Source organism: Populus trichocarpa, chromosome 4 (genome assembly GCF_000002775.5).
Source record: "Populus trichocarpa isolate Nisqually-1 chromosome 4, P.trichocarpa_v4.1, whole genome shotgun sequence".
Classification (NCBI taxonomy): domain Eukaryota; kingdom Viridiplantae; phylum Streptophyta; class Magnoliopsida; order Malpighiales; family Salicaceae; genus Populus; species Populus trichocarpa.
In genome coordinates, this window is record NC_037288.2 from 18571107 (window position 1) to 18597057 (window position 25951).

Sequence of the window (25951 nt, forward strand, 5' to 3'; positions counted from 1 at the left end):
GCAACCATACTCCTAAACAAAACAACAAGAATCGGTGAAATCTTGTTACCCACATGAACTAAGCTACGTTTGGTAGTTTTGATTTTCATTTTAAAAAAAAATAAAATTAATATTTTCATTATGTGTTTTTTTATTATTTTAATGTATTAATAAAAAAAAATAGATAAATAATAAATATTTAATTAAAAATATTTTTAAAAAATACTCTATATCACATTACTTAACTAGCACTTTTAATTACTTTATTTTTTCCCAAGAGTGATCTTAAGCACTTTAATTTAGCAAGGTGGAATTATTATTATTATTACGAAAAGAGGGAGCAGTTAAAATCGACGCCGTGTGATGGCTGCATCCTTATAGTGAAAAAGCAATGCCTTTAGATGGATGTATAATGACATATACCAGAAGATTGTTATCCGTTCCCATCATGACAGTTACCGTTTGCAGATTTGGTTGAAAATATTTTTATCTTCTCTTATCATCTTTGAAATGGTGTTTGCTCCAACCTATTAATTACTTGCAAAAAGAAAATTCTCTATTTACGCACCTTATTTATAATCAAACCAATTGGATTCAAATGGTTAGCATATTTGAATTCAATTATAACTTATTATAATTCTTATATTTGAAATAGTATATCAATCCATATAATTAAATTCAAATTTATTATTTGAAGTATTTATGGAGATTAATTAAATTAATAATCTTAACTATTTTGCCCTTGATTTAAAAAAAAAAAACATTATTGTTATATAAATCAATACATAGATGACTCGCGTTACGCCGCGTGTCGGGTCAATTTTTTCCTAACTTTAAAAAAGGATCCCCATGCAATTATAACCCGAGTCAATCTGAGATAACTTAACTACCACGTAACCAATGATACGAGATCATGATAACTCTATAAAAAAATTTAAAAAAAATCACAAAGCTTGAAGCCCGGTATGTAACAACCCTAACACTCTACATCAAGAGTTTCAATGCTAATTCGATTTTTTTTACTAAACTTATTTTATACACATACACACACGCACACACACTTTATTGCCAAAGTTTCGACAAAGTTTCTTTTGTTTTTAACGATACTAAATTATCAACAAATCTCTTATTATTCATTTATTTCTCATTCTCAACACCGATCCAACTATCATGAATCTTATCACATCCCCATATCGAATTCCACATACCACATCACATTGATAATATTCTCACCATCAAATAAACATCAACATGTTAATTACAAAAACAAATCAAATAAATATCAGCATCTTAATAATAATTCTCAACATCAAATAAATATCACCTATTAATTACAAAAGCATAACATTTATTTTCATATATCTTTATCACATGCTATATCCATGTTAATATCACCTAATTAAAATGAAATATACATGATTTAAGTGTGTGTGTCTATCTTACATATTTATCAAAGTTCACAACTCTACTTTACAAATTACATTAAGTTCCAAAAAGTTTAACATAAGTTACATTTGACAATACTCCAACAACCATTTGTACACAGAACAACTAAACCTAATACTTCATTGTGGATCTTGATGTACCTATAAATACATATTTTTTTCAATTAATAAATTTAATATTAATTTATTAAAAACATATGATCATATTAAGTTTAAACAATAACTTATCATCATTAAAATAATTTATACAACCAAACTGATATCCCTTTAATGACATCCACACGAATTTGATAATCCACACGATTACTAATAATCTGGATAACCTCTCCCTGTAGACAATAAATCTGGTAATTCACACGATTACCAATAATCCAGCTAATCTCTCTCGGTAGCCAATAAATTCAGTAATTCACACGATTTTCAATAATTTAGCTAACCTCTCCTGCTATACAATAAATCAGGTAATCCACATTATTTTCAATAATTCGGCTTACCCCTCCTGATAGCAAATAAATTTGGTAATCCACATGATTACTAATAATTCAGCTTACGCCTCCGGTAAACAATAATTTCGGTAATCCACATAATTACCAATAATCCAACTTACCAACCTATCCCTCTCGGTAGCCAATAAACCTAGTAACCCACATGACTACCAATAAGCTAACTAACTTCTTTCGACAGTTAATAAATCTGGTGATCCACACGATTACCAATAAGTTAACCAACTTCCTCTGACAGCCAATAAATCCATTTAAAATCTTAAAATAATATTGTTTCCAAAAAATCTTATAGTTGCAAAAAGTATGTGAACTACATTAATCACAATTAACACAAAAAAATAATAAAATTATAAATATTCAAGTGAGGTGATGAGGCATTTACCTGTCGCTCACGATGCTCCAACTCCTCCTAGTTACGAACTCACGCCCACATGCTCTCTTGATGCAATAAAGTTTCATCATGTCATTCACAAATCAATGCTCCTAACCACAAGGCACATAAATCTTTAATTCAATTCAAAATATTTAATTCCACACTTCCCATTTAATTACTTATTTAGAATAACAATGTCCTTACATCTCCCTTGGTTTTAATTTTCATTAAATGCTCAAAATCATCACACTCAAATACATAAATTCAAATCCATTTTTATCACTATTACAATTATTAATCCTACACAATTTCACAAGATTCAAACACATTACTACAATCTCAATTCTTTTTTTTTCTTTTATGGCTAGCCATATACCTAAAAAATTCACCATGATTTTCACTTCATTTTAATAAAATTTATTCCTTTCTCTCATCATTTCTTCATCATTTACAACAATTATTAATTAATGTTAAGTCTTTTTAATTGCACATAAGAACCCAAATCCTTAAAACTTAACAAATCTATCAAAACTAAATCAAACTTTGTAATAAACTGGTTAAGAACATTTGACATATCATACCTAGTAAGAATTTGATCTTTCTATACTCACCAAACAAAGTTCTTCTTTTCTTTTCTCTTTTTCATCCCCTCCTTACTTTCTTCTTCTCTCCCTCACTTGATTTATTTTATTTTTCTTGTGTTTAAGATTAGGGAATCTAAAAACTCAAGATTTCTTCTTAATTTTATGATTTTTTCTAAGTTTTTCCCTTCCAATCTCATGCCTTTTCTCTCTAGACACTTCTCAATTCTTCTCCTTTTTTTTTTCATAAAATGGTCGGCCAAGGCAACATATACATGCAATAAATTTATTAATTCCATTTATGTCCTTTCTCATAGACCTTTTGACTTCCCGAGCAAATTTTCTCATAATTCCGACATTTATTTATACCAAATCTAACCCGGGCAAATTTGAATTTCCTTAAATTATATGCCATGATGTTTTCTTTCCTTGTTTCCTTTTTCATCTGGTTTTTATTTGTTTTATAGTCTTTTTTATTTTCCAGGTATTTTCCAATTGTATTTTTATAAAATCCCTGTATAACCTTTTTACCTCCAATTTTCAAGTCTAATATCATTCATGTAGTGTACATATTTACTTTACTTATTTCATATATTGTTTTTTTACCAACATTACGGATTTTTTTAAAAGTTTACGGTTTGTCCCTATTCCAATTTAATGGGTAATCTTATTATAAGGTCTTCCCAAACTTCATTTGCTATAAAATGTTAATCCTAAGTAGAACAACATGTAAGAAGGTCCCACTTAAAATGCCAACTCGATCTTACGATCAAATTAGCAGTTATGCCTAAGGGTGAGCAAAAAAATCAAAAAACTGAGAAACCCGGAAAAAAAATAACCCAAAAAACCGAGCCGTGAAAAAAAACCAATTAAAATTTTGAAAAAACCAGCCGGTTCGGTTCGGTTTCGGTTTTATAAGCCTAAAACTGAAAAAACTGAACCAAACCCCAACCGAAAAAAACCGAGCCAAACCGGTTTTGTCCTAAAAAACCGAACTGAACCGAAACTGGTCGGTTTGAACCGGTTTTGGTTTTTTTTAAAAAAATTCGGTTTGGTTATTTTTTTTTATAAAAACCGAACCGAAAATGATCACCCCTAGTTATGCCCTATACTGTAAAACTGGTCCATACAGGGTTTTTGTCAAAAATCCAAAATTTCTTGTTCCTTTCATCCATAATTTCTATCCATCATCTCACGAAATTCTAAGGGTTGTTTCCTTATTCGACGTATGTTTCTTTTACTTTTCATTTATTTTTCGCAACAATGTCATTAATCCTCATTTTACATAATATCTAAGCTCGTCTTTAATATAGATTTTATACGGGGTTTACGCAATAACCTAATGTCAAACAATAAGATTAAAAAAAAGTGTCAAAGAAAAAAACTCATGTCAACCCAAGTTAATAACTCGCAATGTGCGATATAAGATAAGATAAGAAATTTTTTAAAAAAAGGACATTGAAAAAAATACGAAGTTAGACGAAAAAAAAAAAAAAGCTGGAAAAAAACCCAAGTCAACTTGACTAACCCGCACTCAAGAAATCCTAACAAAAAAGCAAAAAAATCACAAAGCCTATGGGCCAATAATTTAATGTCAAATAATTAAAGTAAACAAAATCCTGAGAATATAAAATTCAAGTTAACTCAAGTTAACTTAATTAACATGTTACCCGGGATATGAGATTGACATAACCCTATAAAAAGAAAAGCAAAACAAATCCTGAAGTTCAAGGCTAACAACCCAATATCAAATTATGAAAAAGGACCTAAAAATACCAAACTTAAAACGAGCTAATAGTCAAAACTAATGATCTGGATCATGAGATCGGTATTACCTCGTAGAAGGTAAACATGAAAAAATAACAAAGCAAATTTCTCAATCATAAAACAAAAACAAGTAGCAATCAAAACAATGAGGACCAAATATGTTATGAACACTAAATGAAATGAAATAATTAGGGACCAAATTTAAAAAACAAAATAGATAAAAAAAAAATGGCAGTAAAAAGAATAAAGACAAAATTTGGATACAAAATTTCAATGAAATGAAATATAGAGGGGAAAATTGAAAAACAAATAAGATAAAAAAAAAAAAAACAATAAAAAGAACGAGAATCAAATTAGATACAAAAAATAAATGAAATAAAACACTTAGGGATGAAATTGCAAATAAAAAACTTCAAAAAGCATTAAAATCAACATTGATAACATTCAAATTATCAAGGGCCAAAATTGAAATGAATACAAAATTGAGGACACAATTGAATCTAGAATGGCAACGCGAATCCCAAGGTAACAGAAAGAGGGAGAGGGAGGGGGGAAGTCCACCACCATCTAATCATCATGTATATCAACACACACGTTGTCTCATCAACTTCCCGTCACTAAATGTTATGGGTGACACAATAGTTGGTTGTTTTTAGACGTCGGATGTCGTTGCACAGGCTGCTCGAAAGGCTTGGATAACATCCACATGCTTACACATAAAAAACATGCTTACGTTTTTAAAATAATATACATGTTTGTCAAGTTACCAAATTGTCCATAACTGAAACTGAAAATAACAAAAAGAACCGTGCGGAAAAAGATGAAAATGCTTTAAGATAACAACCTTGGTTTTTAAATTTAAAGGGCAATTCACCATTTTACTATTTAAAAAAAAAGACAACAAAGCCTATACGCAAAAGCTTAATATTGTTTTTCTTTTAAAGGTAATTAAATAATTTTATTGTTTTGAAAAAAATGAAAATGCCAAAAAAACCCTCTCAACCAATTTTTTTTAATGGCAATTAAGTCTTTTTACTGATCTAAAAAGGAAAAGGATTGATTTACCTTTATTTAATTTGTTAATGCCAATTAAACCCTGTGAAATAACTATTTTACTTTTCAATTTGCACTTCTTTGGTCGTCATTATGGAGGGCAAAAACATGTAGCAATAAACAGTACAATGTGTCTCCCTCCACGGTGAATCATTAAGGCACCATTGATTTTTTTGACAATCTATATTTGTTGTAAGTACCTTTTTATTTAAACTGACATAAAATACATGCATTTTAGAAAATATATAAACATGCCTCTATCATACTAACTGTTTATTAAATATTTATTAAAAAAAAAAAACAAACCATCATCCACGCATATTACTACAGCAAAACAAATTGTTATCTCTGCATAATTAGATGAGAAAAACCAAATAGAAAAGAAAAGATTCGATCGAAAACCAAAAAATGAAATAAAATATTAACAACATACCTTATGAGGAACATAAATATATCATTGAGGATTAATGTCATGCACATAAAGAAATGATATTGTGATATCACTAGTTTTTCAGAGGAAAAAAATAGACATTTAAGAGAGGTTGAATAAAAATATGGTTTGTGTTGACATATGAGTGCTTTTGCAATATTGTTTTTAACACTAATTTTAAATAAAAACTATTGTAACAAATAAGAAGGTTTCCCTTTAATTTACTCTTGCACTTTTTTTTAAATAAATTAAAATCTATATATAATTCAAATCAACACTTTCAAAAAGAGTTTCAAATAGAATGGTTTATTCAATCCACTAATTAAATTCACACAATTCCAAATATGCTGGTAGGTTTGGTCTACAAAAAACTACGCTTACTTAAATGCTCTTAACATCAATAAACTTTTATTTAATAGCAATCTAAATTGATCATGAATTGCATTTGTTTAGCTATTCAAAAGAATAGAAAAGAATATACTTGTTTGTGAGTTTTGAATTTTTGCATTTCAAAAGCGCTTTTGAAAAAATTTAAACTTTTTTTCTTTGCTTCAAATTATTTTTTTAGTGTTTTTAGATCGTTTTGATGTAAAAAATAAATTTTTAAAAATAAAAATAAAAATATTATTTCGATATATTTTCAAGAGAAAAACACTTTGAAAAAAAATTGCTACCATAATATCAAACAAACTATAAGTCACACGTCATCATTTTTTTATGATTGTAATATTAATTATTAACAGTATTCTAAAACATGCGGGTAGGTACTGTAGCAATGAAGAGTACTTTCCCCACATATTTTAGTGTGGCTTTAAAACAATGTTTGTTTTTTTAATCAATGTTTTTTTTTTTTTACTTTCATTCTTTAATATTAGATTTATTTTTTAGTAGCTTATCCCACTTTCATGACACGTATAGTAGGTTTGACATGTTAAACCGGTTGACTAATTTATTTATTTATTTATTTTTTCAATTCCATCCTTTAATATTGTGCTAATTGAGAATTAGGCTTCATGATTTGTGTTATTTACTTTCTATTTGGTTATTTCGGTCTCGTGACTAGGAAAAAGTGTTTGACGGGTTAACTTAAGTTGACTTGAGTTGTTTTTTATTTTTTTTATTTTTTTTTCAATTTTATCATTCAATATTGTATCGGTTGGGAATTGAGATTCATAATCTGTTTTGAATTATTTTCTATAGGAATATCTTGGTCTTTTAATTACGGTCGTGGAATTTGGTATTTAACCCTGGTTAATTCAAGTCATTTTTTCCCCTAAAATGCTATCTCGGTCTCATGTCTTTCAACATTGAATTTGTTTTTTATTAGGTTGTCCCGTCTCATGACCCAGGTTACAGGTTTGACAGGTTAATCAAGTTGACATTTTTTTTTAATTGATTTTTTTAAAATTTCATCATTTAATATCGTGTTTGATTGAAAATTATGCTTCATAATTTACTTTGGTTTGATTTTTATGAGGTTATCTCGCCCTCATGACCCATGAATAATGCTTAACGGGTTAACCCATATTGACTTGGGTCATTTTCTATGTCATTTTTTTAATTAATTTTTTTTTTATAAATTTCATTGTTCAACATGGGATCCGACAAGATTGGTTGAGAGTTGAGTTTCATTATTTATTATTTATTTATTTTTATAGGGTTATCTTAGTCTCATAACTAAAGTCACATATTTAACATGTTAATATGGGTTAAGCCAGATCATTTTTTTATTTTTTTCTATGAGGTTATCTTTGTCTCGTGACCCGGGTCAAGAGTTTGGTGGATTGACTTTGATCGTTTTTTAAGTTCTTTTTTTAGTCACATCTTTCAATATTGGACGAAGTGAGAATTGAACTTCATGATTTGTTTTAATTTTCTTTCCACGAGGTTATCTCAGTCTTATGATTTAAGTCACAAGTTTTACAAGTTAAACTAAAACATGTGGGGAAACCCAGTTGACCACGTTTTTTTTTCTTATTTAATTTTTTTTTCAATTTCATCCTTTAATATTGAGAATTAAACTTTATGATTTGTTTTATTTACTTTCTATTAGGTTATTCTAATTTCATGACTCGAGAATAATGTTTAACTGGTTGACTTAAGTTAACCCGAGTTATTTTTTTAATTGATTGTTTTTTAATTTTATCATTCAATATTGGACTGGTGAGGAATTGAGCATCATAATCTATTTTGATTTGTTTATATGAAGATACATTGCTTTTATGATCAGGGTTGCGAGTTTTGGTATTTTAACCTCGGTTAAATTAACTTATTTTTTTTCTTTTATTTCTAAGAGGTTATCTTGATCTCATGTCCTTCAACATTGAATTTGTTTTTTATTGGGTTGTCTCCATCTCATGACTCAGGTTGTAGGTTTGATAGATTATTCCAGTTGACTAAATTTTTTTCTTAATTGACTTATTCTTTGCCAATTTCAGCATTTAATATTGTGTTTGATTGAGTATCAGGTTTCATGATTTATTTTGGCTTGATTTTTATGAGATTATCTCAGTCTCATGACCCGTGAATAATGCTTAATGGTTTAACCCAATTGATTTAACTTATTTTTTGTGTCATTTTTTAATTATTGTTTTATACAAATTTCATTGTTTAACACAATATCTGATAGGATCAATTGAGAATTGAGTTTTATAATTTGTTTTTATTTGCTATTTATAAGGTTATTTTAGTCTCATGATCAGGGTTATGAATTTGATAAGTTAATCCGAGTTAAATTATGTTATTTTTTTTAATTTTGTTTATGAGATCATCTCGATCTCATGACACGGATCATGAGTTCAGTAAATTGACTTTGATCATTTTTTATTTTTTTAATTGATTTTTTTTAATTTTATTCTTTATTTAATTTTTTTTTTAATACAAGGTGTCCTGAGCTACACGTGATCAATTTTTTATGATTGCAGTAATTATTTTCTAAATGATACAAGATTAACGCCGTCTTAATCTTGATATATTTTTTAAGAGAAGCTAAATGCTAAAATATTTTGATTAACCGGAATAATGGAAGGTGTTAAGCTTCAATACACGAACCTTTTGTAACGAATAAGACAAGAGAGATGCGGTGGCAAAGGTCGTAAATTCATAAACGTTCTAGTCTTGTTTTATGCATCTGTTCGTGTCCAATTCGTCGGTCACAAAAATCTAAAATCGCGCGCACCGTCGTTTCATCACCTTAAATTAAACCCCGATAGCTAGCACTACAAAAACCCTAAACCCTAAGTTCCACAGGCCCTAAAAAATAACTCAACAATGGTTGATTCTTCTGAGTTATCAGCAAAAAAGGTTAAGAAGAAGCGAACGCTTAGTAGCCATGAAGAGAAACGACAAAAACCTTCCAAAATAAACCGGATTGATCATGATTCAGCGAAAGAGAAGGACTCGAAGCAAGAAACTGAAGAAGTTGCGAGTCCATGGAGGAATTTGCAGCTGATTTTATCGATTCAAAACAGAGAAATTCATCTTCAAAAGTTAGACCCTTTCTCTCTCTCTCTCTCTCTCTCTGTAATTGTTCTTTCGCTGTTAAATTTTAGAGTTTCAAGGAATTATTTAGGGTTTTGTCTTGACTGTTGAGAGAATTGTAATGCAGGAAGGTTGAACTAGCTTATGATTTTGTGAACTCGAGAGAGAAAGGAGGAGGAAAAGACGCCGATGTAGATCGTGAAACGGTGAAAGTATCACGAGTTGTAGCTTTTCTTAATGATTGGGTACAGTCACTTTTGATTTCTACAGATAAGAAAATCGAAGTTGATGGAGAGGGAGTTATTGAGGCGTGTTTGGATTATAGGTGCTGGGTGATTTTCAAGTTTTGCTTGGAGGAGTCTTTGAGATTGCAGGTTTCTTTGAGCTTTTCAAGGAACCTTTTGAGGGCTATAGGGTGTGTTGCGAGAAATGTGCTTTCTGTACTGACAGTCCCATCAGTTCGTTTGAAAGAATCATTTTTTACTGGTTCCGGGTTTGAATTGTACAGTGTTGTGCTTGATTGTGTTTCTCTGGTGTTCTTATCTCATGGTGGCTTGTCGAACGAGAATTTGGACTTGTGGATTTTGTCAATTCTTCCGGTTCTTGAATTTGTTCGCAAAGTGTATGGTGAGAAGCTCGAGGGTGGCAATGTGGGTGTTTTTGCTTTGCGGTTCTCTTGCTTGGTGCTTGAGCCATTTGCCAAGTTCTTGAGGGTTCATCCAACAAGGAAAAATGGATTTCGTGATTTTGTGGATAAACTCCTTGAGCCATTGTTGCATTTGTTGGGTGTCTTGCATCTTCAGAGTGATGAAAGCAATCCTGGCTGGACAAGAAACTTGCTAGTTGCTGTTGAAGAGGTTTTATCACAAGGGTTATTTCATCCAACCCACATTGATGGATTTCTGAGCCTACGTGTTGCAGAGAAGTATTCTGCATCCAATGATGGAGAAACGAAGGAGTCAAAAACTGTCATTCAAAGTTACCACAGACATTTCTTTGATAAACTTGAAAGAATTATTCTTGCAAAGAAGGAATCTGCTATGAGTGGCTTAGGAGAACTGTTCTATTTGCTTGTTGATCGTGTGAAAAAGCAAAAAGAAACTTTAGTTCTGTCCGATGGTATGAAGATAGTGGAGAGAACTGAAGGTTCACGGCACTTGTCTGGTCAACTATCTAAAACGTTATATGGTAGCAGTACTCCTCTAGACACTAGTTATGGACCCAGTATTTTGAGTGCAGAAAAAAGAAAATCACTTTTCAATTTCTTTGTACAGATTACAGACCCTCTTTTGCTTGAGATAAATGGCTACCTTCAATCTAAATTGGAAGTACGGCCTCTATTATTGGATGTTCACTACACAATCAAATCTATTAATAATTTACTAGCCTGCTTTTTGCGTGAAAAACTGTATATAAAAACAGAGGATATATCTGAAGGGGCTTGCCTTAATTTCTTGAAGAAGGTTTACAATGCTATATTGCCATTCATGGCCAATTTACTTTGTTTGCCAACATATAATGTAGATTCACGAACACAAGAGACCTTTACTTTATTAGCAAGGGAGCTACTTGCTGCTGTTGGGCACCTATTGGATATCGAGTATGAGGTTATCGAGAATGATTTAACCAGGTTATGGTTTATCATGCTTTCCTGCTTGGCCTTTGGCTATTCATTTAAGGATGCACCAAATGAATGCTCGATGACATCTCAGATACTAGGACTTGGATGTCAGCTGGTCAAGCTTTACAGTGAACTTCGACAGGTTAGTTGAATCATTCCTTATCTAATAGCACATGCTTGCTTTAAATCTGCCAAATAAGTTTGGCATCACGTTGAGTTTTTGAAATTTTATCTGTGTCTTGTTTCATGTTAGATGGTTTTCATGTCCTGATGTTTTTTCTTTTAATTGCTGCAGGTGAAAAGTACTATCTTTGCAATCTGCAAAGCGACAAGGCTTATAATAGTATATGACAAAGGTGGTGATGCTGGGCTGAATTATGATAGTTTGGGATTCTGCAAAATTTCTTTACCACATGCATCATATGCAAAAGCAGTGGAAATGTTGTTTTGCTCGCATGAATTTAAACTAGCCATTCGTAATGATATATACTCCATACCAGAAGGGCAGGCAAGTGAGTGCATTCAGCACTTAACTGCAGATCTATCAGAATCCATGGAATGGATGAAGACTACTTGCTCATTGGCAGACGAGGAGGTGTTTGGTGAATCAAATGCAAATTCCAGCATGCATGGTTTTGATCTGCAAGTGGAACTTTTCGGAAGAGGATTGTCTGAAGTATATGCTCTGGTGCTAGATTCATTGAATGTCACAGCTGGGAACAGCAGCATTGTTGGACGAACTATGAAGGACTTGATGGCTGTAATTCGTCCATACATGAGTATTCTGGTAGGACCAGAGTCAGAAAGTGTCAATGAGTTCATCTCTTCCGTGACAGGAAGAACTTCTGATGTCAGGCTTGCTGGAAACACGCATGATATGCTGAAATTTGGAGTGTCCACCCACTGGGTCCTTGTGTTCTTTTCTCGCATGTACATGTCATGCCGAAGTTTATACAGGCAAGCAGTCAGCCTTATGCCTCCAGATGTATCAAGAAAGATGTCAGCAGTAATGGGGGATCCATTTACAGCATATTCTGCAAGGGATTGGATGAATAAAACTGACTGGACAGATGGGGGTTATTTTTCTTGGATTCTCCAACCATCAGCCTCTCTGCCTGTCATTATACAATCTGTTTCTGACATTTATCTTCAGGGATATGTTGCAGATTGTTGTCCTCTGATTTACGTATTGCTTACTATGGCTCTTCAGAGGCTTGTTGATTTGAACAGGCAGATAAAATCTTTTGAGTATCTGCAGCAAAGCAATGATAATATCATTCAATTTAAGCTGCTTGATGATGCTGGCTCATCACTGTACTCCAAAAGGAGCAGAAAGTGTGGCAAACGCATTGCTGTTTTTAAGCAGGAGGCAACTGATCTTACTGAGTTCCTGATGAGTTACCTCTCCTTTTTGGATAATGAACGACTTCCAGTCAACTCTTCTAATGCTGCAACTTTTGTAGATACCTGCAACCAAGCTCTACATGGAAGTGATAAATGGGTTTTTGGTGTCAGTTCTGTGAATGAGAAGTCATTGCCTGCTGCAATTTGGTGGATTATTTGCCAAAATATCGATATATGGTCCCCTCATGCTAGTAAGAAGAAGTTGAAGATGTTCATCAAGCATGTGATCCTTACTTCTCTTCCATATATAACAAAAGGCTGTACACAGGTGGAAAGGCATCACACAAATGAAGCCCATTTCCTTGATAAAATTTCTGTGCATCAAATCTCAGCAGAACTTCTGGCTGATTCTGTTCTGTATGAACATAAAGTAAGATGCAATTTACATGCAATCCCCCACCCCCATCCCTTGCTTGCATGCACACATCATAATTCAAATATTCAGTTCTGAAGTGAACTGTCGTATTGCATAATGTTGATACTGCCTCTTTTCCTAGTTTGTTCGCAGGCATTTGGCATCCAGGTTTTGCAATTTATTGGAGAAGTCAATCCTACCACTATTTGGAGACGTCAAACTGAACATGTCACCTAAATGGAAAGAGGGTTTAAGTGCACTTGAGAACTCATATGTTGTTTTAAGCAGAAAATCCTCTACATGTGATGAGTTGACAGGGGGTAAACCAGCCTCCCATTTATTGTCTGAGATGGCTGCAGATATTTCCAGAGAATCAACTGCTGTGAAATTTACAGCTTGTCAAAGTTTGCTTAGGCTTTTGTGCTGGATGCCAAAAGGATATATCAATTCAAAATCATTCTCACTTTATGTTACTAGCACACTCAACCTTGAAAGGTAAATTTGTATTTCTCATCATTTCAAATCCATTATGCTTCAACATGTCTTCATTTTATGTTTACTTTTAAGCAAGCAAATGCAGATTGCTTATGTAGGTTCTGCACAATAGATGAATAAAAACGTTCCCAGTTAAAGTCTTGCCACATGGTACATGTAAAAATTGTGACGTCCACTAGTTTTCTGTATCCTTGGAAGTATATGAAATTATATGTGCTTGGCCGCTTGCAGTAATTTGTCCTTCACTTGAAGTTTCTGTTGATACATATACCTAGTGTGATATAATGTATGCTTAAGTTTCATCTAAGCATGGTGTCTACATGTATGCAAAATAACCCCCCCCACCCCCACAATTACCCTCTCTGTGTCCTCGATTACATAACGATACGTGCTTGCTGTTATTAGTCTTGCTTTCACTTGATGTTCTTGTGATACATATACCTAGGATGATGTAACATCTGCTTAAGTTTCACCCGCACTATCTTTATTTCAGGCTTGTGATTGGCCACCTGTTAGAATGTGGGGACTCATTCTTCTCACATAAGCAGTATGAGCTTTTAAGGTTGCTGGTGGCCTGCCGGAGGGCTCTGAAATGTCTAATTATGGCATATTGTGAGGAGAAAGTTAGAACTACTCATTCTGCACTCATTCCTGTTCTGTTTGAGGATGTACATTCTGTATTATGGCTTTCCAGATCAGTGTCTGTGGTGTTTAGGCTTCAAGAGACACTGTCAGAAGATAAAGCTTGTGAAGTTGCAGATATGATCTTTTCATTGATGGATCACACATCATATGTGTTCCTGACACTAAGCAAATATCAATGTCCTTCTGCTGTCTCCATAATTGCTGAAAAACCTTATACAGAGCAACTCAATTCTGATGTTACCCAGGAACAGAGCAGTGTAAACGAGTCTCTGCCATGTTTGGATACCTCAAACGACGTTGAAAGCTGTAAAAGTGTTATCCTCATTGCTGAAAGTTTGAAGGAACAGGCACAGGACTTAATTATTTCTTTGAAAGATGCTCATTGCAATGAGAAATCAAGTGATGAAATCGATGTTGACTGGAACAAATTATCTTCAATGGTCTCTTGCTTCAGTGGGTTCATGTGGGGCCTAGCATCTGCATTGGACCACTCCAATGCAACAGATAGTGATTATAAGGCGAAGCTGTTGAGATGGAAATGTGAAGTCATCTCAAAAATTAGTCATTGTATAAATGCATTTGCTGATTTTATTTGTTTTTCTTTCCACATGCTGTTTGTCAAGGATGATCTCCAACCTAATCATTTATCTGCTACTGGAAATTTTGTAAAGTCTGATGATAGAGACAGTTCACTGGTTTCAGGTGACTCTTGGAAAGTCACCGTGAATAAACATGGTTCACAGTCAGAAAACGTTACCTCTATTGCTGGTATTCTAAGTAAGCTTGACTCATATGAATGCCTACCATTAAATAAGGAGTGGTTGCAAAGTTTTCTTGAAGGTGATCATCCTAAAGCAGCGGTATTAATCAGGCAGCTATTAATTGCGGCGTCAGCTATTGTGAAGCTCAATTTGGAGACTAAATGCACTCCTTTGTTGTCTAGTTTGGTGCCAAGTTTTACTGGCATATCTCAAGTCTTGCTCTTGAAGTTAGCAGATGGTACCGAGGTACCAAAACCATTCTCTTTTGTTTGGTTAGATGGTGTTCTGAAGTATCTGCAAGAGCTAGGGAGTCATTTTCCCATAACTAATCCTACCTCGACTAGAAACGTGTTTTCAAAGCTATTAGAGTTACACTTGAAGGCTTTGGGAAAATGCATATCTTTACAGGGGAAAGAAGCTACTCTGACTTCTCATGATAAAGAATTGAGCACTAATACACTCCACAGTCATATAGGATCAGCTTCTCTTTCTCATCCATACTATTTAGATGAATTTAAAGCAAGGTTGAGGATGTCATTCAAAAGTTTGATAAGAAAACCATCAGAGTTGCATCTTTTGTCTGCAATACAGGCTATAGAGAGAGCACTGGTAGGAGTGTACGAAGGCTGCCCAATAATTTATGAGATTACTACTGGGAATGTGGATGGTGGAAAGGTTTCTTCAACTGTTGCAGCTGGCATTGACTGCTTGGATCTGGTTCTGGAATATGTTTCAGGTAAAATTCTGATTTCACTGCTGTACAATGTGTAGTAATTTCTTTTACCTTTTGCTTTTTGGAGGAGGAAGGGGCAAGTCAAACCTGATTCTCCCTACTCGACAAACAGGCAGCTACCAATCCACCAACAGGGATTGGTACAGTGCATAATGATGTTCAAAATTTATTCTCTTGTAATTGCAAATTGTTGTGCTAACCATCTACTTGCTTTACAGGTCGTAAACGTTTAAATGTTGTTAAAAGGAACATTCAGAGTTTAGTTGCTGCCTTGTTCAACATAATTCTGCACGTGCAAAGTCCATTAATTTTCTATCGGATAGCAATGGATAGTGAAAGGTATAATGGACCAGATCCAGGAGCAGTCATTCTTATGTGTGTTGAGGTGCTAACAAGAGTTTCTGGAAAACATGCTTTATTTCAAATGGATTCCTGGCATGTAGCACAGTCTTTACATATACCAGCGGCACTTTTTCAAGATTTTGATCAACTGAGAATTTCTCAAGGTCCAGCTTTATCTAATTCTTTGTTGAACTCGGGCAGCCAAGATTGTAATACTGTGGGAGGCAGGGATACCTGTGTTGTAGATCTACAATTCTCCGTGGAGTTATATACTGCATGCTGCCGGTTACTGTACACGGTTCTGAAGCATCACAAAAGGTCATTATCATGATGTTTAGCTCAATCCTGAAGAACCTGATTGCTATGTTCATAAATGTTGCAGTTAGATTTGTTATCATCAGGCCAGACTCATCATACACACATAGCAAAGAAGTAAAACTGAAAGCATTGGCATTCTGTGGAAGGATTTAGATCTATTGTGTCCTTTAATAGGACAGTGGAATGGGCATTTCCTACTTTGATCCTACTTTGATAGTTTCTGTTTTCTTCTTTGCTGATGCCTAAAGACAACCGTTAACATAAAGCACATGCTAAAACAATTGTATACAGTGCTTAGGCATTTTGGCCATTTCAGAACGTGTCTCTATGCTATGTTATAGTTGTCTCTACTTGATAATGCAATCCTCATATATCATTCTCTGTTTCCTAGCTGTCATTTATATCCTTCTTGGTATGGTTTTATCTGTGTTTTATCTTAAAGTAATTTTTATATGTAATCATGACGATTATTTTGTAATTCCAGTGAGTCAGAAAGGTGCATTTCTTTACTTCAAGAATCTGAGCGTGTTCTTCTTCATTGTTTGGAGATGGTGGATGTTGATTTATCAGTCAGAAAAGGTTATTTTTCGTTGGGAGTTCATGAGGGGGTAAAATGTGCTAGTTCTTTCCGGAGGATTTATGAGGAGGTATGTGATGTTATCTTAAGCTTGCAGTGTGCAATGAATATATAGCCTGTGTTGTTTCAAGTTGAAGTTATTATTATTCATCTTCTGATGGGAAAATGAGATGGCGTTTTTATTTGTTCACATAAACAATTAGCAAAGGAAACATCATAACATGGGAATTTATCTGAAAAAGTTTCTCGATGGTTTGTTTGTTGACCCATTGACATCACCTCTGTTCTTAAAACAGACAATACAGGCTTAACTGCAGTGACTATAGGGTTTGATTACAGGCTTTTGGATGGTGAACTTTTTGGTGCATGAACCCCTGTATCTTGTCTTGAATTAAAACCCTTAAGAGCACGCTTATTGTGGATTTTTCCACAACGTGTCTAGAAAATTTGGCTACCATGCTTGAGCTTGAGCAAGTGGCATTTCTGAACTTCCGGCTGAACAAGTATCTATTGCAAGTTTACTCTTGATAGTTTAATCAGACCTCTGTGGCAGTTCACATCTAGCATGTTTCTGGTTTATGCATTGTGGTTACAAGTATTGGTATGTTTTTTTTTAAAAAAAAATTACACATTTTGGCTTCTATTAACCGTGCTTTAATTTGTTTACTATTATTTTTTACAGTTAAGGCAGCAAAAAGATGTCTTTGGCCAGCATTGTTTCAAGTTTTTATCCAATTACATTTGGGTCTATTCAGGATATGGCCCGCTTAAAACTGGCATCAGAAGGTGGTCCTCGAACATCTCATTTTCATGTTCCTTGCAATTTTTAAGCACAGTGGTGATCATGGTTCTAACATATGTAGTCTCATTGCAAATTTCAAACTGGATTCATGCAGTGCTAACAAAAACAATTTGCTTTTCATTGATGTGCAGGGAGATAGATGAAGCTCTGAGACCTGGTGTGTATGCTTTAATAGATTCCTGCTCAGCAGATGATCTTCAATATCTGCATTCTGTATTTGGGGGTAATTGAACTAAATATCATCATGCTGCATGCTTTAATCAGTTTTTTTTTCAAGTATGGCTCCATGAGCATTGTGACCTTATTTTTCTTTGGGTGTCACCGCCTTTGCAGAGGGTCCTTGCAGAAACACATTGGCTACTTTGCAGCATGATTACAAACTGAATTTCCAATATGAAGGAAAAGTTTGATTTGATTAATCTTAGGGTGAATATATATCCCAGTTATCAAATTTCATTCAGCAACTCTTCAAATCATGGTGAGAAAATTACCGTGACATGTTATCCTCCAGTTCCAAAGAGCAGTTCAGGATCGTAATCATTTTTGGAAGCCAGACACCATGTGCTAGTGGCCATAAAAAACGATGTTGCCCATATGTAGTGTTGGGGCCTCCATGTGATCCAATGTCACCGGCTGCAGCGAAGGATGAGTTTTTCATTCAGCCCTCACAAGTGCTATTGACTGGCTCCTAAATTTTTGTAGCTTTAGGTATATCTGAAGAAAACTCCAATTTTGTCCAGGGGTGCGGTGAGTCCTGAGTGTTAATTCTTCAATGATATTTCTCTTGGCGTTGTTGTATTTTTTTTCTATGTGAATATCCACTTCTTCATGCAGATTTTAGAGAACAAAAGCACCCGTGTTATTGTTTCCATTAATTGTCTGTCGATTACATGCCTTATGGTGAAAGAAGAAACATGCATCGTTTTTAGCACTAGTTGAATAGTCATCGATTTGGCTGGCTTTTGTATTTGCCATTCCCTGCTTCCAAGTTTTATTGCATTCAGCCTAGCTATTAGTTTCATGTTTGTGGAGTACCAAAAACATTTTGAGGTCTAGTTACAGCGTCAGAAGTTCACTCTACCTTAATGGAAGATAATGGTTTCTAATAGTTTTGGAGTAAGGCGTCCTTAGAGTTTGAGTATGACAACATTCGGCTGGCCATCAATTGTTTGATTGCTGAGATGTATTTAGTGCTGTTTTTAGAAATGGTTGATGGCAAACTGATGTCCCTGAATTTTGAGTATTTTCCAATTGAATTTCCTAGTTCTTCTAGCCGATCGAAGTTTTCTCTGAGTTACCTACCCTGAAATCTTTGAATTCTACAATGGTTGATGGCAACGTGTCCCTGAAAGCTTGACAAAACCTGGCAGGCAACTTCAGTTAGGTTGCAGTGGCATTTGGTGAATATATTTATTCCTTGTGTTTGTACATGAAGGTAGCCTGTTTCCCACTCATAATTTAGTTGGTTCGTCAAGAAAACAATAATAACAATCAGAATCCGGAGAGCTTATGGAAAAGTGATTCAAACATGGATGATGTTTATGTTCCAGATATCAACCGCTATCCACTAAGCATCGATAAAGCAACTCTCGAGATACCCAAAGAAAACAGTGTGGATATGAATGCATGGTGATCAACCAGAATTAGGGTTTGAACTTTGAAAAGAAGGTGATTTGTTAATTAATCCCGAGTTTATGGTGGTCTCAACGCTTAAGCTTTATTTCTGTGACAGAGTGGGATCCTAACAGACAACTAGTGGACCACCTTGGAGCCTCAAAATATGCATCTTCTTTCATGGAAATTGGTTGGTCCACCACCATCACTGACTGAATTTTATCACCATGCCTATTGTTAGAGTATATAACACTGTTAAGAGGCATTGATGTAGCAAACAGACTCTATATATGTATATAGATAGATAGGTAGGTAGGGGGTAGCATTATGCAATATGCTTTGACGGTATTTCTAAAGCGGACACAGAGTTCATTGATGGTGGGGATATGCTTGATTTGCTTAATAGATAAAGTTTGATTAAACAAGTATAAGGCTAGCAGCCCTTGATCATTTAACCAATTGTCAAATCCATCAAATCAACGGCCCAGAAACTCCCATACCAACTTAGTTCAATAGCCCGTTACAGACAGTTCCTCTGCTATAAATATACCGGGCCTAGAATTGTTGACGACCTCTTGAATTTTGATAACTTTGCAGACATCTCCACGCCAAGAAAAAGAGCAGCAATGCACTACTATAGGAGAAGAAGTGACTCCATCTTTGATGCTTTCACTCTAAATCCCCTACCATATCCAGTTCTCTTAATCTTGGCAGTACTATCAATATTTCTTGGCATGTCTTGGTTCTTTAGCTATGAAGACATGGTGGAGACTACTGAGGAACAAATGGGTTGGATTCTTTTGGTTGTACCGTTAGTGCTGATAGTCATAGTTCGATGGCTTTCATCTATGGAAAATCCTGACATGATCTTTGTTATGTCACCATGGGACAAGCGCCGGAGGACACACCACCGGCCATCAGAAGGGAGCTCTCCTTGGGGTGTGGCTGCTTTCATTGTGTTGCTTCTTGTTTTGGTGAAGTTTCAATCTACCTTTCTTGATAGCTGGCTTGTTTGATGCTACGCCTATACTAATTGATATGGATTGAAGATCAAGTAGTTTTGTTCTGTGGCTTTAGTTTATGTTTGAACATACAGAAATATGAAATTATTGTATATGTATGTTGTAGAGAATGATGCATTAAGATATGTGTTCGGGGCTTGAGTGTTCATGTTTGTTAAATAATGCTTTGGTGGATAAGATCTTAATGAAGTATTTTTCTTCATCAGCTTATACTGGCCATGTCAAATTAGTATATGCTCTTTATCTGGCTCAAATTTAATCTTGAATTGATTAATATGGTCCGAAGACTAAAACTCACCCTGATGAAAGAACTATCTGCCTGTTTGGATGCTGAGAAAATTCAGGAAATCATCCTAGCTCGTATAAGAAAATTAAATCATAGAACTTGATTGGTCTTGGCCCAAAACTTGAGACTTTTCTTTTCTTGTACGACATTTTCCCGGTAACAACGGAAACCTTGAAGATAAGTGATTGGTTTATTTTAATGACTATGGTTATTAACTTTGCTTGATTGATAAAGATTAATAATTGTTGTAGAAGACAAGTTATCGCTCAAGACACTAACTTGAATTTCAAGTTAAGCGGGCATCAGTCAAATTTGTCTCATCCCCGCAGAAACACCCCACAGAACAAACCTACCAAGCTATAAGTAGGCATGGTCATGGTAATTCAGTGTCCACTGAGTACTCTTGAATCTAAAAGTCATAAATTCTGTGAGGATCCAAGAATTTTCCATGAAAAGAAGTTATTGAATGAGGGACCAAAAGCCCAATTGCAGATGTCACTGTCTATACCTAAATAGCGGCAGCTACAAGCAACACTTTAATTACTTTTATAATGAGAGCAAACTGCCTGCTTATCTCGCTGTTTAGCCATATGTGAAGGTCAGTTTCATCCATCTAACGCTTTGTCTTGGGTCATGCTGTCGTGGGAGGAGAAGAGTTCTTTATTAGTGACAAACAACCATTATTCAATCATCCAAACCTACCACTGCCTTCGTGGTCCAATGCTTATCGGGCCTCGTGCAAGAGAAAATCATCAAGAATGCTTGTGGGGTCTAGCTTTGCAATGACAATATTTTTTGCTCTTGTCAATTTATCAGCTTTGATTGAATGGCCATGAAGCATGTTCTTCTATTTTAACCCTGGAAGTTAGTTAGGGCATCAAAGGACTTTGATTCAAAACCCTTTCATATGGGAACAAATGTATAGCAAAATGGGCTGTACTGATGCTTGTCTGTGATTCTTCATAGCTACAGGAGATCATCTTGGACTCACTGACAAACACCTGTTTTCTTGTGTTTGTCCACGCCAAATTTAGCAATAAATGGGCATGGGCATGGCAAAGGAACGAGGTGTTGACCATGCCGGTGAGGTGGTGATTTAGTGGCTGCCTCCCATTTATACCAAAGGAACATAGTAATCTTGACCAGTCTCTTGATTTAGATCGAGCAGGGCTGGAATTCATAGATACACTGAACATTTTGCTCACAACAGTGAGCAAAAACGAAGCAAATTCTTTCAAAGCATCATATCACCATTACAGTGCTTGTATCACACAGAGATAGTATTGCCTGACAAAGAAACTCAAACGATTCCATGATTTTAAGCTATCTTTAAGACTATATAGTTCATCAACATTTTGCAGAGTTTTTCCTTTTCTTTTTCGCTGATTTATTTACAAATTAATGCGACCCCCGAAGAGGTCCAAACCACTTGGAATGAAATGAAGATTGATAAGAAAGCAACATTAGAAGCAGCACCACGAAAACGGCAATACCCCAAGGGAAGGAGCTCGTGGAACGTGGAGCTGAATCAGGCGGCGAATCTCTGAGCCGATAATAGAGCAGCCAATTGGTAGAATATGAAGCCATGAATAAAATCAGGAGGATAGGCAACAAGAAAAAGAATATTTGGAGGTTGACTGCAGAGTGGCGCAACTGGGCCTCATAGCCTGTGTAATGGGAGAGCCATAACAGGGAAATGACAATGCCAAAAATGGCTAGCAACGGGAAGGGAGGAGTAGACATAGAGGCCACGGTCTGGCCTGTCCACCCTTGTTTCCACTCGGGACCCCTTCTCTTTGGATAGAACCACTCCATCTCTTTTGTCCTCTCCTATTTCTCAATCCAAGCAAGCAATTCAATGGCGAGTTTCTTCGATTCAAGGGAGGTGATGGGCTTTGTTTGCTTTAATATCAAATTTGGTTAGGGAATATGTGCTTTGATTGTAGAATCCTTAAAGAACTTCTTTTCGGCTAATGCACACTCAAGTTTTGATACCAAATCCATTGCATGCAACCAAAAAAGGTGAAACACCTTAAAAGAAAATATGATTGCTGTTTCTCTTGACAACATAAAGAAGTAATGGCAATGCCGGCGAGCTTTCTACCTCGTTGATAGTGTATTTTTGGTTTATATCAAGATTTCACTAATTCAATTCTTAACAAATGCTAAAAACTAAATTAATCTTCTATTCAGAGAGAGTGTGTTGTTAAGCTCAAGTCTTTTTTCTTACTAACACTAATCTGTTTCGATAAAAAATAATAAAGCAAATCTTCATTTTTTAAAACTAAGAAATCCATGAATTTAAAAGAACAACTAAATCTAGAGACAAGTCAAAGACAATAATTGTTTTGAAATATTAATTATGTCGTATACCTTAAATGAGATAACCTCTTGTTTTTTCTATTTTGGATTTTGAATAATAGAACATTATGAGGTCATTTTTTATGTTAAAGTTAGTAATGGTTCATGGGTATGTTCGGCAACTTGATTTTCTTCTGGGTTAGGTTAAAATTTTAAAGAGTAAATTACTTTTAGCATCTTATAGTTTCGTTATTTTTTCAATTTGCAACCAAGTTGTCGAATATTACACTTTACAAGCTTAATCAAAACATATTTTGAAAATCAATGAAAAAATAATAATGCTCTCATATATATTAAAGCATGGAAGCTAACCACCACCACCACACAACTCGTTATATCTCTTCATGCTAACCTTTTCTTCTCTATCATCTCTTTCTATAAAAAATCACAGCCTCCCTCCTAAAAAGTTATTCCTTTACTTATAGTTAATCAAACTCATCTTCTCCAAACCCACAGCCTGTGATAACAATTATTCTCTCTTATAATAACAAACCTAACCACCACCCAAAAAAAATATTTTACCCCCTGTAGCCATAGATTTCAAATGTGATAACAATCTGTCGAATGACATCATTGAGACAAGGGTATAAACCACCACAAGTAACAATTGTTGCCTTTACACTAGTTTGGAGTATATTTTCTCTTGAGACCCAACTCTGAGGATCTATTGTTCGACCCAAGTACAATTGGGATCCACGTACTCTTTTCCAACATAAGTAAATGATGAGTAAAGTATGACCTTAAGAAACACTTTTTCATTATTATTTATGTATCCATGTCATTCCTCATCAGATGGATAACCACCAACGAAATATTCCACCGCAAGAGTTCTCAATTTTAGATAAAGTGTAGAGGGAATTGAGCATGCATAAGAAAAGATAAAAGTGATATGAGGAATATTGAATCGTCTTTTAAAATTTTTTTGGTTCTTTGTTTTCCAATTAGAATAGTTGAAAATCAATCTTTTTTTTTCAAATATGTGTAGCCAAAATGCCAAGATTTCTTGATTTGGGAGGATTTGAGTTTGGTGGCTATGTTGGAGACAGGGGGGATTAAAAAATAATAGGGGCTATAATTTTCGGACTTTTTTTTACAAGACTGTGTTTTGGAAACAAAAGTTTTTAGTCATTATTTTAAAGTTAGTACGGGCCTACTAGAAACTTGGCCTTCTTTTGAATTAGGTCATAATTCTGAAGGGTAAATTACTCTTAGCATTGTTTTGGTTATTTTTCTTCACTTTACAACCAGGTTTTTTTAATATTACACAACGTTAGCAAAGTAGATTTTGAAAATCAATGAAAAGACAATAAATTAAAGCATGAAAGATAATCATTATCACACAACTCATTCTCTCTTTTCACGTTAACCTTCTCTCCTCTCTCACCTGTCTCTAAAAAAAATCACAACCTCTCTCTCAAAAAATTACTCTCATAATCACAATCAACCAACTCATCTTCTTCAAACCCATGACCTGTGACAACAACCATTCTCTCTTATAACAGCAGACCTATTATTCAACTCAAGTACAATTGGGATCAATGTACCCATATCTAGTATATGTAGATAATGAGTAGAGCATGACCTTAAGAAGCATCGTTTCATTATCATTTATGTATCTGTCATTCCTCATCATATGAATAACCACCAACAAAATATTCCATCATAGAAGTTAGACAAAGTGTGGAGGAAATTGAGCATGCATAAGAAAAGATATAAGTGATAAGAGGAATATTAAATCATCTTTCAAAATCGCTTTGGTTCTTTGTTTTCTAATTAGGATAGTTAAAAATCAATATCTTTTTTCCTAATATGTGTAGCCAAAATGCCAATATTTCTTGATTTGAGAGATTTGGGTTTGGTGGCTATGTTGGAGAGAGAGAGAGAGGAAAAAAAGATTAAAAAAATAATAATCAGGGCTAGGATTTTTGGACTTTTTTTTTCTTGTTTATACATGATTGTGTTTTGAAAAAAAAAAAAAGGTTATTTAGTCATTATTTCAAAGTTAGTACTGGCCTACCAGAAACTTGGTCTTCTTTTGGATTAGATCATAATTCTGAAGGGTAAATTACTTTAAGCATTGTTTTGGTTATTTTTCTTCACTTTACAACCAGGTTTTTGAATATTACACAACGTTAGTCAATGACAATAAATTAAAGCATGAAAGATAATCATTATCACACAACTCATTCTCTCTTTTCACGTTAACCTTCTCTCCTCTCTCTAAAAAAAATCACAACCTCTCTTCTAAAAAATTACTCTCATACTCACAGTCAACCAACTTCATCTTCTTCAAACCCACAACCTGTGACAACAACCGTTTTTTCTCATAACAGCAGACTTATAGTTCAACCCAAGTACAATTAGGATCAATATACCCAGATCTAGCATATGTAGGTGATGAGTAAAGCATGACCTTAAAAAGCATCGTTTCATTATTATTTATGTCATTCCTCATCATATATGAATAACCACTAGTAAAATATTCAATCATAAGAATTCTTTAGACAAAGTATAAAGGAAATTAAATATACATAAGAAAAGATATCAGTGATATGAAAAAATATTAAATTATCTTTTAAAATCTCTTTGGTTCTTTGTTTTTCAATTAGGATAGTTAAAAATCAATCTCTTTTTTTCCTGTGTAGCTAAAATGCCAAGATTTCTTGATTTGACAGGGTTTGGGTTTGGTGGCTAAGGGGGGATAATGGGGGCTAAGATTTTCTAATATGTTTTTGTTTTATTAAGGATTGTATTTTGAAAAGAAAAGACTATTTAAAGTTAGTATAGGCCTACCAAACAGCGATCTCTTTTTTCCTAATCTATGCCACCAAAACACCAAGATTTCTTTATCTGAGAGGATTTGGATCTAGTGACTGCAGGGGAGAGAGAGTGGGGAAGAAGATGGAAATAACAGTTTTCTAAATTTCAAGTTGTAGAGTTTAATATTTAAAAATTTGATTGCGAAGTAAAATAATAATAAAAAAAAACCCACACTATAAGACGA

The 25951-nt window shown here is 34.2% G+C and overlaps 1 protein-coding gene across 1 annotated transcript; it reads left to right on the forward strand.

Annotated features, from left to right (window-relative positions):
* The first annotated feature begins 9308 nt into the window (after positions 1 to 9308).
* On the forward strand, positions 9309 to 20505 carry LOC7453629 (uncharacterized). Its single transcript, XM_002305447.4, has 10 exons — positions 9309 to 9619; positions 9739 to 11374; positions 11528 to 13006; positions 13134 to 13486; positions 13980 to 15628; positions 15844 to 16285; positions 16770 to 16932; positions 17545 to 17648; positions 17796 to 17887; positions 17998 to 20505. The coding sequence occupies exons 1-10, from the start codon at positions 9402 to 9404 to the stop codon at positions 18072 to 18074; spliced, it is 6213 nt and encodes a 2070-aa protein (XP_002305483.2). The 5' UTR covers positions 9309 to 9401; the 3' UTR covers positions 18075 to 20505.
* The last annotated feature ends 5446 nt before the right edge of the window (positions 20506 to 25951 follow it).

Excerpts from the sequence above, each read along its gene's own strand:
- LOC7453629 (XM_002305447.4), top strand. The coding sequence starts at position 9,402 with ATGGTTGATTCTTCTGAGTTATCAGCAAAAAAGGTTAAGAAGAAGCGA. Across the intron at positions 11,375-11,527 it reads TTTACAGTGAACTTCGACAG|GTGAAAAGTACTATCTTTGC; the intron begins GTTAGTTGAATC and ends TAATTGCTGCAG. Across the intron at positions 15,629-15,843 it reads GGTTCTGGAATATGTTTCAG|GTCGTAAACGTTTAAATGTT; the intron begins GTAAAATTCTGA and ends CTTGCTTTACAG.